The 21,478-nt window shown below is 34.8% G+C and overlaps 1 protein-coding gene across 22 annotated transcripts in view; it reads right to left on the reverse strand.

Annotated features, from left to right (window-relative positions):
• Positions 1–21,478, reverse strand: part of DLG1 (discs large MAGUK scaffold protein 1) — a 354,406-nt gene that overhangs the window by 131,226 nt on the left and 201,702 nt on the right. For all 22 annotated transcript variants that reach the window (XM_053565047.1, XM_053565043.1, XM_053565042.1 and 19 more), the window contains one exon: positions 18,899–18,952. In XM_053565047.1, coding sequence (XP_053421022.1) covers positions 18,899–18,952 — 54 coding nt within the window. The remainder of the gene's footprint in view (positions 1–18,898; positions 18,953–21,478) is intronic.

The raw sequence follows: 21,478 nt of genomic DNA on the forward strand, positions 1-21,478 counted from the left end.
TTGTTTTGTAAATTCTTATTGCTCCCACACTGGAGATGCCTATTTGAATAGTTTAGGAAGATTGATTTAGGAGATTAACTTTTGAATTGAAATATTGTTTTGGGTCACATGTTATGCTAGTTATTGTTTAAGATAAAAATTAACATGGTTTTTACTTTTGGAAATGGAAGAACAGAATGGATCTTGGAGAGGCTACTCTCACTGTTCTCCAGAATTGCTGGAGACAACGTCTGGTGGAACTATCCCCATCTTTGCATACTGGCTGACTGTGACAAGAGCCTGAATCCTCTTCTTCTGGTAACAAAAGCATTTACACACATACACACACACACACATCTTAAACAATACTTTATTGCAGGGAACTGTGCATCTTTACCATTTTAACATGTACAGTTCAGAGGCATTTACATACATATATTATTTATTTGAACATTGTATTTTACTTTTTTGTTTTTTTCACTTTCTTTTATTATTTTTATTAAATCATAGCTGTGTACCTTAATGCAGTCATGGGGTACAATGTGCTGGTTTTATATACAATTTGAAATATTTTCATTAAACTGGTTAACATAGCCTTGATGGCATTCTCTTAACTTATTGTGTTAAGACATTTATATTCTACATTTACTAAGTTTTACATGTGCCCTTGTAAGATGCACCCTAGGTGTAGTCCCACTAATTACCCTTCCTCCCCCTTCCCCTATCCCCATATTCTTGGGCTATAATTGGGTTATAGCTTTCATATGAAAGCTATAAATTAGTTTCATAGTAGTGCTGAGTACATTGGATACTTTTTCTTCCATTCTTGAGATACTTTGCTAAGAAGAATATGTTCCAGCTCCATCCATGTAAACATGAAAGAGGTAAAGTCTCCACCTTTCTTTGGCTGCAGAATATTCCATGGTGTACATATACCACAATTTATTGATCCATTTGTGGGTCAATGGGCACTTAGGATTCTTCCATGACTTAGTAATTATGAATTGGACTACAATAAAATTGTGGTACAAATATCTTTGTTATAATGTGATTTTTGGTCTTTTGGGTATATACCTAGTAGAGGAATTGTAGGATCAAATGGCAGGTCTATTTTTAGATCTCTAAGTGTTCTCCAAACATCCTTCCAAAAGGAACGTATTAGTTTGCATTCCCACCAGCAGTGCAGAAGTTTGTCTGCATCCACACCAAAATCTCTGGTTTTGGAATTTTGTGATGTGGGCTAATCTTACCGGAGTTAGATGATATCTCAAAGTGGTTTTGATTTGCATTCTCTAATGATTAAGGATGATGAACATTTTTTCATGTGTCTGTAGGCCGTGGGCCCACCTTCTTCAGAGAAGTTTCTCTTCAAGTCCCTTGCCCAGCCCGAGATGGGATCACTTGTTTTTTTCTTGCTAATACATTTGAGTTCTCTGTGGATTCTGGTTATTAAACCTTTGTCAGAGACATAAACTGCAAATATCTTCTCCCAATTTGAGGGCTGTCTGCTTGCTTTACTTACTGTGTTCTTGGCTGTGCAGAAGCTTTTTAGTTTGATCAGGTCCCAGTAGTGTATTTTTGAAGGTGCTTTAATTGCTCGGGTAGTCATCCTCATAAAATATTCACTCAGGCCTATTTCCTCAAGAGATTTCCCTGCACTTTCCTCTAGAATCTTTATAGTTTCATGTCTTAAGTTTAAATCTTTAATCCAGTGAGTCTTAGTTAATGGTGAAAGGTGTGGGTCCAGTTTCAGTCTTCTACAGGTCACCAGCCAGTTCGCTCAGCACCATTTGTTGACAGGGAATCTTTTCCCCATTGAACGTTTTTAATTGGCTTGTCAAAGATCAAGTAACGGTAAGTAGCTGGGTTCATCACTTGGTTCTCTATTCTGTTCCATACATCTACCTCTCTGTTTTTGTGCCAGTACCATACTGTTTTGATCACTATCGATTTATAGTATAGTCTGAGGTCTGGTAGTGTGATTCCTCCTGCTTTGTTTTTATTTCTGAGTAATGTCTTGGCTATTCAAGGTGTTTTCTGATTCCATATAAAACAAAAAATTATTTTTTCGAGATTTTTAAAGTAGGACAGTGGAGCTTTAATAGGGATTGCATTAAAATTATATATTGCTTTGGGTAATATGGACATTTTAACAATGTTTATTCTTCCAGCCATGAGCATGGTATGTTTTTCCATTTGTTAACATCTTCAGCTATTTCTTTTCTCAGAGTTTCATAGTTCTCTTTATAGAGATCTTTCATGTCCTTTGTTAGGTAAACTTCCAACTATTTCATCTTCTTTGGCACTACTGTGAAAGGAATAGAGTCCTGGACTGTATTTTCAGCTTGACTACTTTTGGTATATATAGAAGCTACTGATTTGTAAGTATTGATTTTGTATCCTGAGACTCTGCTGTATTCCTTGATCACTTCTAAGAGTTTCATAGTAGAATCCCTGGTGTTTTCCAGATATACAATCATATCATCTGTGAAGAGTGAAAGTTTAATCTCATCTGATCCTATATGGATACCCTTGATCACCTTTTCTTCCCTAGTTGCAATGGCTAAAACTTCCATTACAATGGAAGACAATGGGCAACCTTGCCTGGTTCCTGATCTGAGTGGAAATGATTTCAATTTAACTCCATTCAATATGATATTGGCTGTGGGTTTGCTGTAGATGGCCTCTATCAGTTTAAGAAATGTCCCTTCTATACCGATTTTCTTAAGTGTTCTAATCATGAAGGGATGCTGGATGTTATCAAAAGCTTTTTCTACATCAATTGAGAGAATCACATGGTCTTTGCTTTTTAATTTGTTTATGTACTGAATTATATTTATAGATTTACATATATTGAACCAGCCTTGAGACTGTGGAGTAAAACTCTCTTGATCATGGTGTATTATTTGTTTGATGTGTTGCTGGATTTTGTTTGTTAGGATCTTATTGAATATTTTTGCATCAATATTCATTAGTGATGTTGGTCTATAATTTTCTTTTCTTGTTGGTTTTTTTCCTGGTTTGGGGATCAAGGTGATTTTGGTTCATAGAATGTGTTGGGTAGTATTCCTTCTTTTTCTATACTTTAGACAAGGTTAAGTAATATAGGTACTAGTTCCTCTTTAAAGGTTTGGTAGAATTCTGACATGAAGCCATCTGGTCCCAGGCTTTTCTTTTTAGGGAGATTTTGTATAGCTGATGCTATTTCAGAATTTGATATAGGCCTGTTCAACATTACCACTTCATTCTGGTGAAGTCTTGGAAGGTGACATGCTTCCAAGTATTGGTCAATTTCCTTCAGATTTTCTTTTCTTTTTTTTTGTAGAGACAGAGTCTCACTTTATAGCCCTCCGTAGAGTGCCGTGGCATCACACGGCTCACAGCAACCTCTAACTCCTGGGCTTAAGCGATTCTCTTGCCTCAGCCTCCCGAGTAGCTGGAACTACAGGCGCCTGCCAACGCCAGGTTTGAACCCGCCACCCTCGGTATATGGGGCCGGCACCTTACCGACAGATTTTCATATTTCTGATAATAAAGTTTCTTGTAATATTCATTAAGAATTTTTTGAATTTCTGAGGGGTCTGCTGTTATTTTGTCTTTACCATTTCTGATTGATGAAATTAGAGATTTTACTCTTTTTATCTTGGTTAGGTTACTCAAAGGTTTATCTATTTTATTGACCTTTTCAAAAAAACCAACTTTTTGATTTATTCATCTGTTGTATAATCCTTTTGTTTTCAATGTTATTTAATTCTGCTCTTATTTTGATTATTTCTTTTCTTCTGGGTTTGGGATTGGACATTCTTCTTTGTCCAGTTGCTTGAGATGTCTCATTAAGTTGTTAACTTCCTCTCTTTCTGTTCTCGCAAGGAAGGCTTGCAGTGCTATAAATTTCCCTCTTAGGACTGTCTTTGCGATATCCCAGAGGTTCTGATAATTCATTTATTCATTGTCATTTTGTTCCAAAAATTTGGTAATTTCCTTCTTGATCTCGTCTGTGACCCAGCTATCATTCAGCATAAGGTTATTTAATATTTTACTTCCATTTGTTTGTATGAGTATGCAGATTCCTGTTGTTACTGAGTTCAACTTTTATTTCATGATGGTCTGAGGAGATGCAAGGAATAATTTCTATTCTTTTATAATTGCTGAGGTTAGACTTGTGACCTAAGATGTGACTCATTTTGGAGTTTTTTTCTGTGGGCTGATGAGAAGAATGTGTATTCAGTTTTGTTGGGATGAAATGTTCTGTAGATGTCTGTTAAATCCAAATGTTGAATGGTTAATTTTAAATCTAAAATTTCTTTGTTTAGCTTCTTGTTGGAGGATGTATCCAACACTGCCAAAGGAGTGTTAAAATCTCCGACTATTATGGAGCTGGAGGAAATCATGTTGCTCATGCCTGTTAGAGTCTCTCTTATAAATTGAGGCGCATTCTGGTTGGGTACATAAATAGTAATAACTGAAATCTCATCATACTGAGTATTACCCTTCCCAAATATAAAGCGACCATCCTTATCCTTCCTTCCTTTTGTTGGTTTAAAACCTATTGTATCTGCAAATAAAATTGCAACACCTGCTTTTTTCTGCTATTTGCCTGGAATATAGATGACCATCCCTTCACCCCGAGTCTAAGATGAGATTCTTGTATGCAGTAGATACCTGGTCTGAGTTTTTGTATCCACTCAGCCAACCTGTGTCTCTTTAGAGGACAATTTAAGCCATTCACATTAATGGAGAATACTGATAAGCCTGGCAGAATTTTGGGTATCTAGTTTTTTGAAAGTCTAGTGGACATTTTTAATCCTTTCACCACTGTGGAAGCTGGAATTTGATCAAAAGTTTCTGAGTGAGTTTACTTTTGTGGTGGAGGATTGTACTGGTCATTAGGGAGAATAGGTCTGAGAATATCCTGGAGAGCTGGTTTAGTTATGGCAAATTTCTTCAACACGTGACTGTCATTGAAGTATTTAATTTCTCCATCATAAATGAAATTCAGTTTGGCTGGATACAAGATCCTGGGTTGAAAGTTATTTTGTTTTAGGAGATTAAAAGTCAATGAGTACCCTCTTTTAGCTTGAAAGGTTTCAGCAGAAATCTGCAGTCATTCTAATATTCTTCCCTTTGTAGGTTATGGTTTTCTTATGTCTGGCTGCTTTCAGAATTATCTCCTTCATATTAACTTTAGTGAAGTTAATTATGATGTGCCTGGGGGATGTCTTATTCAGCTTGAGTTGTGCTGGGGTTCTGAAACTGTCTGCTATCTGAATTTCAGAATCTCTTGGCATGTCTGGAAAGTTCTCTTTCATAATCTCATGAAGAGCCTCTGTGCCTTGTGAAGCCACTGCGTCGTCTTCAGGGATTCTTATAAGGTGAATATTAGTTTTCTTCGAATTACACCAGAGTTCTCTCAGAGAATGATCCACTTTTGCTCTCCATTTGTCTTCCTTTTTGAGAGTTTGGGAGCGTTCAAAATCTTTGTCTTCAATGTCAGAAACCCTTTCTTCTGCTTGCTCCATTCTGTTACTGAGGGATTCTAATATATTTCTCAGATCTTTGAGGGCTGCAAATTCTTGTCTCAAATTTGTCAAAATCTTTGGTGATTTTGTCTTTAAATTCATTGAATTCTTGAGACAACTTTTGAAATGCTCCTTGAATTTCTACTTTCAATTTTGCCTCTATTCTATTAATCTTATTTGCAATCCAAATTCTGAATTCGATTTCTGACATCTCAGCCGTCTGTTTATGAATGGGATCTTCAGTTGTATCTGCCATATCCTTCCTTGGGAGGGCTGATCTATTCTGGGTATTTATGTTACCGGAGTTTTTCCACTGATTCCGCCCCATGATTATTTTACACCATTTGGCTAGATGAGCAGGTAAGGAGAAGTTGGGTTGGGGGCTCTAGGAGTAGTGATTAACCAGACCTTTGCTCAAAAGCTTGGACTGGTGTCTGTATCTTTTCCCCTAGAGCTTTGCCAAGGACCTGTACAGTGCTATGGCCTGAGAAACTGGGGACCTGCTTGGTGTGGTGGGCCTAAGTGGCTCTGTCTTGTTTTCAGCTGGTCTCTGTCCTATCCTAGTGAATCAATTACTCTGGGTTGAAGTCTCACCTGTGGAGAAATACCAGCAATTAAGTCACCCTGCCCCCCACCACAGGCAATAATTGGAAAAGGAAAATCACACATTCCCACAACCACACACCCAGGGTACCACTTTGCATAGTCCTCAGATGACTGGCCCAGTTCAAGGGGTCCAAATCAACTGTTCCAGTTAGCACCAGTCTCAGGTTGGAGAGTTGAAAAGGTCTCTGGCAACTAGATAGCAGGGGTCTGCTGGCAGATCAAGTATGACTTGCTCTGGTGCTCCGTGAGGTGAGAGACACCCACCCAGGAAATAAATTAGTCTGGGAAGGTTGATGCCTCCTTCCCCACCTTGCACCTCTGTCACATCCATACTGGTATCCCCGCAGGGCTGGAACCTACTTCCATCCAATGAGCAGATGCTCCAGGGGATTGCACCCACCTTAGTCACAGGGAGATCTATTTCTCCTCAGTCAGGCCGCTGCTCTCTGCCACTATCCGGCAGGGGAAGGTGGGACCTGACAATCTTGGGTGCTTAACAGAGGCTGGGGCAGTTCACTGAGTTCCAGCCCCACCCCTGATTGATTTTGCTGACAGAACAGAACAACATCACAGAATTTGTTTCTGTCCTGGCTATATTCCCCTGTGGATCAGATGCTGTTTGAATTCACAGAAACTGCAACTGAGCCCCAGTCTGTGCCACTGCCTGGTCTCGGCTGCTGTTTGTATTGGGGGGGCGTGGTTAGAGCTCACACTCAGCTGTCAGTTCCAGCCTCTGCCTGCCTGCCTTTGTCTCAGCTATGATCCCCTGAGGGCCGGGTGCATCTTAGGCTCAGTAAAGCCGTCCTCTGGGTCAGCCCTGCCCTGGGAGTCTGCTGTCTGTGTGCGCCTATTCTAGTCCCCACGCTCAGCCCCAGGCTGGTACCACCTCAGGCATTCCCTTTACTGACTGGGCCTGCGTTTCCATCCCAGATTTGTTCCGCCAGTGGCTGCCACCAGAGAGACAGGGAGTGTCTGTCCAGAATATCCAGGGGTGTGAGGCCTATTGTTTCTGCCACTGTGGCTGCTGCTCTGTGACTCAGGGCACTGCCGCTCCTGTATGGTTCCCTCTTGGTTGACAGTCTTCTCCTTACCCCTGTGCCACAGAATCAGTACAGACTAGCAACAGGTCTTGCCCTGTTAACACCTCTCGAGAAAATGTCCAAAAATCTGGACTCCATGGGGGACAGGCTTCCAGACCTTGGGGCAGTTACTATTATTAAACACTGAGCTAGAAGTTCTAGCCAGTGTAATCAGGCAAGAGAAAGACATAAAGGGCATTCAAATGGGGGCAGAGGAGGTCAAACTTTAGTTCTTCACTGATGATATGATTTTATAATCAGAAAACCCCAGAGACTCAACCACAAAGTAATCACAAAGTACTTACTCCTGGATGTAATCAGGAAATATAGTAATGTCTCAGGGTACAAAATCAATGTCCACAAATCAGTAGCCTTTGTATATGCCAATAATAGCCAAGTTCAGGAGCAAATGAAGAACATAATTCTCTTCATAGTAGCTTCAAAAAAAGTGAAATACTAAGGAATGTACCTAACAAAAGAAGTGAAGCATCTCTACAAAGAGAATTATGAAACTGTAAGAAAACAAATAGCAGAAGACATTAACAAAAGGAAGAACATATGATGCTCTTGGCTGGGAAGAAACAACATTGTTAAAGTGTCTATTCTACCTAAAGCAATCTATAGATTCAATGTAATCTCCATTAAAATACCAACATCATACTTAGAAGAACTGGAAAAGAGAGTACTTTGTGTCATATGGAACCAGAAGAAAAAACCCATGTCACCAAGGCAATTCTTCGTAATAAAAACAAAGCCGGAGGCATCACCTTACCAGACTTCAGGCTATGTTGCAAGTCCACAGTGATCAAAACAGCATTGTACTGGCACAAAAACAGAGACATATATACAGAACAGAATAGAAAACCAAGAGATGAAACCAGTCTCTACTTTTCATCGATCTTTGATAAACCAAACAAAAGCACACAGTATAGAAAAGAATCCCTATTCAACAAATGGTGCTGGGAGAACTGGATAACCACTTGTAAAAGACTGAAAATGGACTTGTATCTTTCACCACTTAGAAAAATTGACTTGAGATGGATAAAAGATTTAAATCTAAGACACAAAATGATAAAAATCTTAGAAGAAAGTATGAGGAAAAACTCTTGATGTTGGATTTGGGAAAGAATTTATGACAAAGACTTCAACAATCATCACAACAACAACAAAAATTAACAAAGTGGGAGTTTACTAAGCTGAAAAGTTTTTGCAAGCTAAGTATACAACAAGTAAAACAAAAAGACAGCTTTCAGAATGGGAAAAGATAGTTGCAAGGTATGAATATGACAAAGGGTTGATAACTAGAATCTACAGAGAATGCAAATTAATCAACAAAAAAAGAGCAGACAATCCCATCTACCACTGGGCAAAAGATATGAACAAGAACTTTCTCTGAAGAAGACAGATGAATGGTTAACGAACATTCAAATAACTATTCCTTGTCCCTGATTGTCAGAGAAATACAAATCAAAACCCTGAGATATCACCTAACCCCAGTGAGAATAGATCACATCACAGTTTCAAAGCTACAGATGCTGGTGTGGATGTGGCAAGGAGGGAACACTTTTACACTGCTGGTGGAACTGCAAACTAATACATCTTTGGAAGGAAGTATGGGGAATCCTCAAAGAACTCAAATTAAACTTCCTATTTGATCCTGCAATCCCCTTACTAGGCATCCACCCAGAAGAAAAAAAAATCCTTTTATCATAAGGACATTTGTACTACACTGTTTACTGCAGCTCAATTTACAATCACCAAAATGTGGAAACAATTCTAAATGTCCAACAACTCAGGAATGGATTAACAAGCTGTGGTATATGTATACCAAGGAATACTATTCAACTATTAAAAAAGTTGGAGACTTGACTTTTTTTGGATTAACCTGGACAGAGTTGGAACACATGCTTTTTAGTGAAGTATCACAAGAATAGAGAAGCGAGAATCCAAAGTACTCAATTCAAATATGAAGCCAGTAGTTGATCTAACATATACCCTCAAAAAAGAAAAACTCAAATTCAAGAAGTGGGGCAGGGAAATGAGGGAGCGGGAAGAGGGGAAGAGAGAGGGCAATAGGGGTTACAGTGTATAGCACACCTCTTGGGACGGGAAACAATTATAAGAGGGACTTTATCTAACAAATGCAAACAATGTAACCCAATTCTTTCTATCTTCAATGAATCTGAAGCAATAAAAATAAAATAAATAAAATGAATTACTGCAGAGCTTTGACTGAGAAGTCTGCTAAAAATTGTCAGTCTGAAATGATATTAAGACATCAGCTATGGAGGCCAACAAAAGACACTATAGAAGTTTCTTTTACTTTTAGGTGATAAAATATATAAATCATTTCACTAGTTGACAGAACTTGCTGTAAGCAAAAAATAAACGAACATTTGCTATGAACTGATCAAGGAAAGCAGAAAGCTGATGATACTTCTTGGGATAGTAAGAATGCTACAGAAAAAAAAGTCTGTCTTCAACTTGACCAGAGGAAAAACATTCATAAAACTTGTGAATCTGGCTGCAACTACCTTTTTGCTTTGTCCCCCTTAAGTTCAGCTGCCCACTGGACTTCAGGATGGGTAGTCTTTCTTTGGAATGTCATTGCTGCCTCTCTTTTCTCTTTCTCCCAATTCTTCTACCCTTTCTCCTGTTCCCTCTCTCCTTCTAAGGAGATAAAGCCTATATATTTATGTTCTAGTCTTGGTCTATAAGGAATCCTTTTCTCATCCAGCACAGAGCACCTACTGAGCTATCTATCCCAGCTAAAATTGTGTCCTTTGACCAACATCTCCCCAATCCCTTCCCTCAACTCCCAGTCCCTTGTAACCACTATTTTACTCTCTGAATGTGAGTGACTTTTTTAGATTCCACATAAAAGTGAGTAGTGAGATCATGTACTATTATTTGTCTTTCTATGCCTGGCTTATCTCACTTAATTCTCTTATCTCATTTCCCTCTTTTAAAGGCCAAACCATATTCCACTGAGTATATTTACGACCTTTTCTCTATCCATACTTCAGCAATACACATTTATTTCCATATCTTGGTGATCTTGAAAAATGCTGCAATGAACACTGGAATATAGATCGCTCTTTGACATACTGATTTCATTTCCTATGGATATATTCCCACAAGTGGGATTGGTGGATCACATGGATAGTTCTATTTTTAATTTTTTGAGGAACTCCTGTACCATTGTCCATAAATGCTATACTAATTTGTATTCCCACCACAGTATACAGAGATTCCCTTTTCGCCATACTATTGCCAACAATTTCCTCTTGCCTTTCTCATAACAGCCACCCTAATGGGTGTAAAGTAATTTCACTGTGGTTTTAATCTTTATTTCCCTATTTTTTTCCATATTCCTTTTGGCCATTTTGATATTTTATTTTACTTTTTTTGGGGGGGGAATGTCTTTTTAGGTTCTTTGTCCATTTTTTAATTGGGTTATTTTCTTGCTATCGATTTATTTGAATTCCTTATATATTTTGAATATTAAAACCTTATCAGATTTATGTTTCACAAATATCTTCCCCCATTCTGTAGGATGTCTCTGCACTCTGTTGATTGTTGTCTTTGTTGGTAGAAGCTTGATGCAATTTCTTTTCTCAGTTTTTGTTGCCTTTTCTTTTGGGTTCCACAAAATCTTTGCCCAGTCCAATGTAAAGAAACTTTCTCTCTTATTTTCTTTTATAGTTTTACAGTTTCAGTTCTTAACAACTAAGTCCTCAATCCATTTAAAATTGATTTTTGTATATAGGGTGAGATAAATATCAAATGTCATTCTGCACGAATTTCCAATTATCCCAACACCATTTATTGAAACTGTCCTTTCTGCAATGTGTGTTTTTGGCACCTTTGAGGAAATGAGTTTACTCTGAATGTGTGGATTTATTTCTGGGCTCTCTACTCTGTTCCATCGATCTATTTGTCTGTTTTTGTGCTTGTATCAAGCCTGTATTACTATAGTCATTTTTTTTTTTTTTTTTTTGAGACAGGGTCTCACTTTATTGCCCAGGCTAGAATGCAGTGGTATCCTCATAGTTCACTACAACCTAAAACTCCTAGTTTTAAGTGATCATCCTGCCTCAGCCTCCCAGGATAGCTTAGACTACAGTTATGTGTAGCCATGCCCAGCTAATGTTTCCTATTTATTTATTTATTTATTTATTTATTTATTTATTTATTGGTAGAAACGGGGGTCTTGCTGTGTTGCTCAGGCTGATCTTGAACTCCTTGTCTCATGTGTGTTGCATTAAAACAATTGCTTTTGTTATTGAAGGCCTTTTGTGGTTCCATAAGAATTTTAGGAATGTTATTTTCTATTTCTGTGAAAAACACCACTGGAATTTTGATAGTGATTGGCATTGAATCTGTGATCACTTTGGGTAGTATGGACATTTTAACAATATTAACTTTTCTAAAACACAAACATGAGATAGCTTTCCACTTATCTGTGTCTTCTTCAATTTCTTTCACCAATGTTTTATAGTTTCCATTGTACAGATCTTTTCTCTATTTAAGCATTTTTTTCCAAAGCATTTTTATTTTTTTTGGTACTATTGTAAATGGCATCAAATGAAAGAGGAGACGTTAAAATAAAAAGGATAAGAGACTACTATAAACAATTAAATGTCAACAAATTGGATAACCTAGAAGAAATAGATGAATTCCTACAAACAAAAACTACCTAGACTGAATCTAAACAGACAATCTGAACAGACCAACAGTGAGTAAGGAGATTAAACAAAAAAATCAAAAATATCCCATCAAAGAAAAGCCCAGGGTGTGGTGGTTCATGATTGAATCTTTTCAGATATTTATTACAAGAACTACTACTAATTCTTCCCAAACTCTTCTAAAAAATTAAAGAGGAAATTCCAAACTCTTCTCAAACTTGTCAAAACTCATCTTATAAGGCCGGCATTACCCTGTTACCAAAGCTAGAGAAGGACACTATGTGAAAATTATAGACCAATATTCCTGAGGAGCATAGATTCAAAAATCCTCAACAAAATACTAGGCAAATCAAATTCAAAGCATATTAAAAGGACCATTTACCATGATCAAGTGATATTTATCCCTGGGTGGTAAAAATGGTTCAACTATGAACATCAATGAATGTGATGTATCGAAACAACAGAATGGAATTTAAGCCTTAAATTTTACTGAATTTTAACCAATTTAAATTTAAATAGCAACATGTGGCTAGTGGCTACTTTACTGGATGTACAGTACTACCTGAATCATTTCAGTATGCTCAACTCTACCCCTCCAAAATAGGCATCTATTTTCTCTTTCTTTTTCCTTTCTCCCTCTTCTCACCCTTCCCTTACCTACCGTTTTGGGGGCTATGATTGGTATCATACCAAATTTACAGATTAGTCTGGGGGAAATGAAGATCTTTGCACTATTTTCCTGCCTAGCATCACAATGTGTTCTCTACTTAAGTATTCTTACATGTTACTTGGTAAAGTTTTATAGATTTTTTTATTAGCAACTCTATACATTCTTTTTTAGTTGACTGTTAGGTATTTCACATTTTTGTTAGCATAATTAATATATGCATATTTCCAACTGGTTGCTGCTAGTAAGCACAAATGGAATTCCATTTATGCTAACATGTTATATTGTTTTTTTTTTTAATACAAGTGACTTTAGGTATGGTACATACAGGCCATAAAAAGTAGAGAAAAGTTTATAACACAGATAACCTCACCCTATTGTTGGCCCAGGGATTTTATTTTTAATTTTCCAACCAGCCAACACTAACATATTCAAACAGGACAAATACTATTACATGAAAGATATAAGATTTGTCCAAGGGAAGAGAAAAAGAAGCCTAATTTATTAATTCCCTATTGTTTAGGTTCAATTCAGTAATATCTTTTTAACTACAGAGTAACGTAACAAAATTCAAGATTTTATCTACAAAGATTCACATGACTCATGGTTCATATTAATGCATAATCTCAGACACCCAAAGTCCACACCATCACAAAGTAAGAATCTAAAAATAAAAAAGCATTAGAAGAAAGAAAATGTTCTTCCTAATGAAAAATGAACATAATCAAATATAAATAACCCCTAAAGAGTTTAAGTTTTTCCTAAATAATGAACTTAGGTTGATCATAGACTATTGTAGCTATCAATTACATTACATGTGGAAAAACTGAAGCTTTTATTATGTAACAAACCTATCAAAGTCCAACTGAATGAATTTTCCTAACCTTAGTCTTCATGGACTGTCTTAAGCTAAACAAAGACCGGGGAAAGGATGGGAACTTTATTAACACATTACTTCATTTCTTTCTCTTTACTGGAATCATTAAGAACTCCATAATTTTTGCCTTTAATTTTGCTTCTCCTTAATGTTTTTCTATTTAAGGATAGAACAGGGATGAATGGAGAGAGAATCAACTCAATGCCAATGAAATTATAACACAAATTAATACTTAAAATTGAGTATAGCATGTCATACTTAACGGCAAAAGAATGAAAGCTTTCTCCTAAGGATCAGAAACAAAACAAGGATGTTTGCTTTCACCCCTTCTATTAAATATTATAATGGAGGTTCTGACCAGGGCAACTAGGCAAGGAGGAGAAATAAAAGGCATCCAGATTAGAAAGGAAGAAGTAAAATTGTATTTGCTGATAACGTAGAGAAAACACAAAGGAATCTACATTATAAAAAACAGAGCATTATTAAATGAATGCAGGATAAAAGATAAACATCTAAAAGTCGATTAGATTTCCATACAAAAGCAATAAAAAAATCTAAAAATAAAATTAGGAATAAACAATTCCACTTATAATAGCATCAAAAGAAAAAATGCTTAGAAATAAATTTAACAAAAGCACAAGACTTATACATGGAAAATTATAAAATACTATTGAAAGGAATTAATGAAATAAACCTATATATTTATCATTAATTCATTTTCTAGATGGGTGCTAATGTCATTCAATGTAGAAAGAATAGTCTTTTTAAACAAATAGTGACAGGCAAACTGGATATCCACATAGAAAAGAATGAAATTGGATCTCTACCTCCTACTATACAAAAATTAACTCAAAATGAATAAAAGACCAAAATGTAAGAGCTAAAACTATAAAACTGTTACAAGAAAATTTAAGTGTAAAGATCTGATATGTTGGAGTAGGCAATGGTTTCTTAGATACAATACAAAAAAGACGAAAGAAAAAAACATATAAATTGAACGTTTATATTTCAGAGCATATTATTAACAAAGTGGAAATATATAATCTACAGAATGGAAGACAAAGTTTGCAAAACATATCTGATAAAAGAACCTGTATCCAGAATATATAAGGAATTCCTTTCAAAGCACTAATAAAAGACAAATAATCCAATTAAAAATGGGCAAGGGATCTAAACCAAAGATATGCAAATGGTTAAGCATATGAAAAGATGCTCAACTTCATTAGTCATTAGAGAAATGCAAGACAAAGCTATGAGCTATCAGTTCTTACTAAGATAGCTATAATCAAAAAGACTATAACATCATTAGTGAGGAATAATAAGATCGATGACGATAAAATGAAACTTTTTACATTGCTGATAGGAAGATAAAATGGTACAGTGACCCTGGAAACAGTCTGGCAGTTCCCTTTCAGATTAAACCGTTATCTAGTCCTAGGAATATACACAAGATAAATGAAAACATATATCCATACAAAACCTGTGATATTCACATTAGCATTAGTCATAATAACTAAGAAGTAGACACTACTCAAATGTATATTAACTGCTGAGCAGGTACACAAAACGTAGTATATCTATACAATAAAATATATTGGCTATAAAAAGGGACAGATTACTAATACCTATCTCAACATGGATGAACCTTGAAAACATGAGGCTAGATGAAAGAATCCAGATATAAAAGTCCATATATTATATAATTCTCTTTATAAGAAATGTTCAGAATAAACAAATCCATAGTTACTTAAAGTAGATTAGTGGTTGCCAGGTTCTGGAGAATAGAGCAGAATGGGAAGTGATTGCTATAGGGTGAAGGGTTTCTTTATGGGGAGATAAAGAATTAGAAAGTGGTGATAATGGTACAAGGTGGGGAATAAACTAAAAGCCACTGAATTGTATATTTTAAGAGGGTGAACACTGTGTATGTGAGTATTTCAAGATAAAATTTTTTTGAGAAGAAAAGGCAGAAAAAGGTGAGTAGTAACAGAAGTACAAATTAAAACAACCTAGCACATTTCTAGACATTATGATATCAAAAGATCAAAAAGTTTATTAATATACTATCCTAGTGACAGTATGGGGTAAAAATATATTGATATATTTTTGTTGAAGTATAAATAGGTAAAACTTCATGACATGCAACTTGGCAATAATAAGGAAATCTAAAAATTAGCACACTTACTAAGCAATTCTATGTGTATATATTCCCATTATGTAAAACTGGCCCTCCATAACTGCAGGTTCCACATCCAACCACTAGATAAAAATTATTTGGAGGGAAAAAAACCTAATAATAAAATACAACAATAAAACATAATGCATACAAAAATACAGTCTAACAACTATGTATGCAGTATTTACATTATATTAAGTATTACAAATAATCTAGGGATGATTTAAAATATATGGGAAGATGTGTACAGGTTATATGCAAATATTATACAATTTTATATAAGGAACTTGATCATTCTGTGGGTTTTGGTATCTTAAGGGACTCCTGGAACCAATCCCTATGTGGATACTGAGGAATGACTATACTTACAAACACATACAAAAACATCTACAAAATTATTGCTATGGCATTGATATTAAATGTTAAAAGTTTATAGAGACAATACTTAGATACTCCTGCCATGTGCATAATGTTTATAAGAACATATATGAAATTACGAACACTTTTTGCTTTAGGCAAGGGTAACTGGATGACTGAGAGCAGGAGTGGAAGATGGATTTACTTTTGCATCTTTTGAATTTTGTACTATGCATATGCATTAGCTTTTCAATTAATTACTTAATTTTGGGAAGTGTGAGGATTATAGCCAGAAAAAATATGTGTTCTAAGGCAGTAGCTGCAATGTTCCTTACGTTTATTCATCAGTACACCGCAAGTATTAAGTGATCAGGGAATTAAAGATGGAATCAGAAATAAGTTTAAAAGCTATTCTAAAATATATTTTAATACATTCAGAATGAAATTCCTCAGTCTCCTAAAAGCCTAAAATTGTTCTACCCCAAAAAACCACAATGTTTTTGCCTACATGCTGCAAGATTCATAGAGAATAGTTACTGCCTGTTATTGTTTTGATGTTTATTTTCCAAACTTCATGTTGAAATCTGATCCCTAATGTTGGAAGTAGAATCTAATGGGAGGTATTTGGATCATGGGGGCAGATTTCTCACAAATAAATTGATATCATACTCATAGTAATGACTGAGTTCTTGTTCTATTAGTTCCCATGAAAGGTGACTGTTAAAAAGAGCCTGGCATCTCCCAGTCTGTCTCCTTCCTCTTTCACTATGTGATCTCTGTACACACTGGCTTTCTTTCACCTTCCAACTTGAGTGGAAACATCCTGAAGCTTTCACCAAAGGCCAAATCTTCCAGCCAGCCGAATCAGAAGGCAAATAAACCTCTGTTCTTTATAAATTATCTAGCTTCAGGTATTCCTTTATAGCAACACTACAAGAATGGAGACACTACCCAAACACTTCATACAGTATTCTTTTAAGTATGATAAAGTACTATGTTTTGATAAATTTGGCTTGGGGAATTGGTATTTAACTTATGTGCATATATACAGAAAAGGGTTAATGTATCAGGGCTGATGCTGCTATTTCTAAAAGGACTTGCTTCCAAGAGAACTTGGATTTGGGGGAGTTTTTCTTCCATTTCCTAATTAATAGTGTAGTTTATTATCCCCAGATTTTGTAGAGACAATACATTTTATGCTAAACATCTGCTTTCTTTTTGGGAGTCCAGAAATTTGGTACACGTTAGACAGCGTGTGCCTATATGACTAGCTGACAAGAAAAAACCTGGGTGGTAAGTCCATTTCAGGCTTTCCTAGGCAGAAACATGGCATACATGTAGCTTTTATTTTCATTGCTGTGGGGAAAAGTGCTGTGTGTAACCCCTTATAGAAAAAGGAAATTGTAAGAAAGTGTAAGCATAGATCCTCTAGACCAGTGTTTTTCAACCTTTTTTATCTCATGGTACACTTGAACCTATAGTTAAACCTCCAAGACACACCTTAAATTACATTGATCAAAATAAAAGAGTAAAAAGAGAATACACTTACTACGCTTTGAACTTCTTTTGAAAATAATTTAATTAATGATCTTTAAAAATTGTTGACGCCAGTGTGCTATGGCACACAACAGTTGAAATCACTGCTCTAGATGTGCATACAGCCATATGATCTGAATGCAGATCCTCGCTTAGTATATAGCTACAACACATTTTTGCCATAGCAAACTATATCTTCAGTCTTGTGATTTCGCAATCATAAAGGTGGTCTTGGAGATGCTAATATCCCTAGCTTAGCAGGAAAAATGTTTTTCAATAATATGTCATACAAACTTGAAATTTTACAGCTTTTAAGTTTGTTGCTAAGTATGTTAATCTTGCTTTGGATTTGTAGACATTTCCCTTAAAATGTATGTGCATTTATTTTCTTTGTAAATGCTATCATTTTCTCTGTTAGTTCATATATATCTTAAACTTTCAGCTGAAAGAATGTTAAAAAGAAAACATTTAATCACTGACTATGCCCTTGTGGAAAACAAATTTCAATAAAGTGTACATGTAAGAGAGAAATCAAAGTATGTGAAGAACAAAAGTACATATTCTGCTTGATTAAGTAGTCTGTATCAGTGTGAAAGATAATATCAAATGTAGAGTTTAGAAAAAAGGGTAAAACAGCTTTTTTTGTTTGGTAGTAAGTCTAATTATTTGAAGTTTTTCAAAAATCTACAAATATCTAAAATATCCATGTTCATATAAATACAAACACAATATAAAGCCAAATAAAATGTTATAAAGTACTAAGTAAAAATCAATTATAATTCAAATAGGGGAGAAAAGGATTTTTACAGTCTGTAAAATTATGTACCATTTTATTAAAAAAATAATTAAGTACTCCTTCAATTTAATGAATGAGCACTATTTATTATACACCTCCAAATATTTTTCTTTTGGGGTGAAAAATGTTAGCTAAGATTCTGTTGTTCTGGCTATTTATCTTTAAGAGAAAAAGGGCTTTTTTAACAAGGTACGTTTAGAGAGAAGAACTAATCAATTTAAGATTACAAAGTATTTTAACATATGAACAGACACAAAACTGGTTACTACAAATCTAGTCATTCAATTAGACTTCTAAATGACTTTTTGAATACATGGCATTGTGCAAGTGACCAACAGTCAGAAATAGCCTTTAGAGAAAATTAGTCATCGTAACTTAAAATAAAACTGTAAATCTCTATTGGAAAATTTCTGCTTTATGTATGAATGGGGAAAAAGCAACTCCAACAGGACAATATTGCTTCATTTACTACAACAGTTAGAGCTATAGTATATAGTTATGGAACATCTTATGTAAAATGTATTAGCGGAAAAAAAATGATGTGATCTTTGTATTTGTATCAAAACCATGAATAAGAAAAGCAGAATTATTTAAATGTGGGAAGGAAATGGAACTTACATAAGTTGGTGTCTCCAAGCTATCTGTGTTGACCAGTACTGGAGGAGGATTTGCCTTTAAAGAAAAAATTGTAAATGTGTTAACAAGAAAGTCACATAATACATTAATGTTCACAAATGTCAGAAGCGTATGAAAGACTTGCTACTTTTAGGTTATAATTTTATGTGAGCTTTTATGTTAAATAATATATCCAGTTTCTAGAACCAAATGGAAAAAATTAGGTTGTAGTTTTTGAGAAATAAATTGCTACTTCTATTAAAACATTCATATTTTCTTAAAAATTGCAAAGAAATTCCCTATAGCGTTTTAACTAAATCCACAAATATCTTCAGTATAACAAACAACTTTTCCTAGGTTGCTTACAAATCATTTAGAACCCATAAAAAATTCCAGTCAAGTTGTTGGGACCACATCTACGGTGCATCTTATAAGGGTACATGTGAAAGTTACTATATCTAGAATATAAATGTCTTAATACAATAACTAAGAAAATGCCAGGAAGGCTATGTTAACCAGTTTGATGAAAATATTTCAAATTGTATATAAAACCAGTGCATGGTGCACCATGATTGCATTAATGTACACAGGTAAGATTTAATAATAAAAAAAATTCCAATCATTTTATCATCCAGGAAAAGATTCTTCCCCATAGTGCATTGTGTTCGAACATGAAGAAAAAGTCCATTACAGAAACACAATAGCAAACTTTTAGAAACTAAATGTTAATATCTTAATGTAGAAGCCCCTAATTATTTTCAGGTGCCATTACTGCTTTTCACAATTATTCTAGACCACCCACAGAATAAAAATGGTTTACAGCAAGAAAAACAAATAGAATAACATACATCTAATAAAATTTGGACTGAAAAAAGTGTCAACTTCTGGTTAAGTTAGAGTCATAACATAGATGAAATTAAAGAACAAATCTCAATTAATACCAAAAGAAAACCATATCAGAAAAGTGATGTAATCTCCAAATTATTTCTTCTGCACATGTAGTATTATAAAAGTACCAAGTCAGACAACATTTTTAGAGGATAATTATCTTCTAAACAAACTTCAGGAGATATGCTTATAAACATTAACAGTTCTAATCCAATGAACTAAAGAATTATACATAAAAGCCATATGAAAACATTATAACAACCATTTTCTTCTAAATATATGCTTTTTTATAAAGGTGAATATTCAAATGATACATTATTTTCAGCAAAGTACTAGGTTTGGATGATCATATGATAAAATGTTTAACAACACAGTTTCATGGTTTAAAAAATCACACAGTATGCATTTGGGTTACATAAAGCAGCAGGTTAAAAATAAGTAGGTAATACTTCATTACATAGAAATATAATATTAACTACAGTACTTGATGTTCAGCCATACCATTGACTATAATAGTCTACCTTTGAATGATTCTGTGAAAGGCAACTTAAGAAACAAAAACTCTTATGCGTAAGATTGTTATTTAAACAAAGGTACTCAACTTACAGACATTTGAGATTTTACAAGTATTTGAAATTATTCACTTCTCAATGGCATATTGAGATTACCAAAATTGGTAATATTTCATTTCACTAAAAAAAAAAAAAAAAAAAGGTATTTCTGGGCGGCACCTGTGGCTCAAAGGAGTAGGGTGCCAGCCCCATATGCCGGAGTAGCGGGTTCAAACCTAGTCCTGGCCGGAAAAAAAAAAAAAAAAAAAAATAAGGTATTTCACTTTATTCTGCCTAAGCAATTACAGAGAAGGAGGACAAGAAAGAACAAGACTATTTTAAGTTACAAAAGAAGTTATATTTTTCAAATGTTGTGGCAAGAAAATCTTTTGGTTACTTTTGCCCATTTATTACCAAACATACAGTGGAAAAAGTGGTCTTTTATCAAAATACAGTTTATATAATAATTTTTACAATGTTAGCTGCTTACCAGAACCAACTCATCATTGTACAGAAGTTAGTTTTTGATTGTAATCATTTAAAAAGTCTTGTAATATTGAAATACATAAAAAAGTTAGATAAGGTGTTATGTTTACTTTAAAATAAAACAATGAAAGGTTGGGAGTAGGAGGGGGTTATGGTTCAAATAAGACCGCACATAAATTGATGATCACTGTAACTCATGATGAGTACACATGGAGTTCCTGCATTGTTCTTTCTATGTTTGAGTATTTTTAAAATTTTGCATGATAAAAAGTAAAACAAAATATCATATTAAGTACTCAGTTTATAATAGGTTAATAACTAAGGCAATTGTGAAACACTATGGGTTATAGTTGCCATTAAGATGTTAGCATTCAAACCATAAAACTTAGTTTAACACTTAGAGTTCATTTCAGAAAAAAGACTACATATACAGACCAGTAAAAATGGTTTATAATTTTAATTTAAAGTGTATTAGATAAGTAACATATGTATAATAAGTTTATTTGTAGATTGTCTCAGAATTAAAATGAGTGAATGATCATGTCTGAAGGGAAACCAAAACCACATGTTTGTCTATTTTCGAATTTTTTATTCCTGTGGTTTTGTTTCCTTCAGGTATGATCACTCATTCATTTTAATTCTGAGATAATCTACAATT

The sequence above is a fragment of the Nycticebus coucang genome, chromosome 16, assembly GCF_027406575.1.
Source record: "Nycticebus coucang isolate mNycCou1 chromosome 16, mNycCou1.pri, whole genome shotgun sequence".
Taxonomy (NCBI): domain Eukaryota; kingdom Metazoa; phylum Chordata; class Mammalia; order Primates; family Lorisidae; genus Nycticebus; species Nycticebus coucang.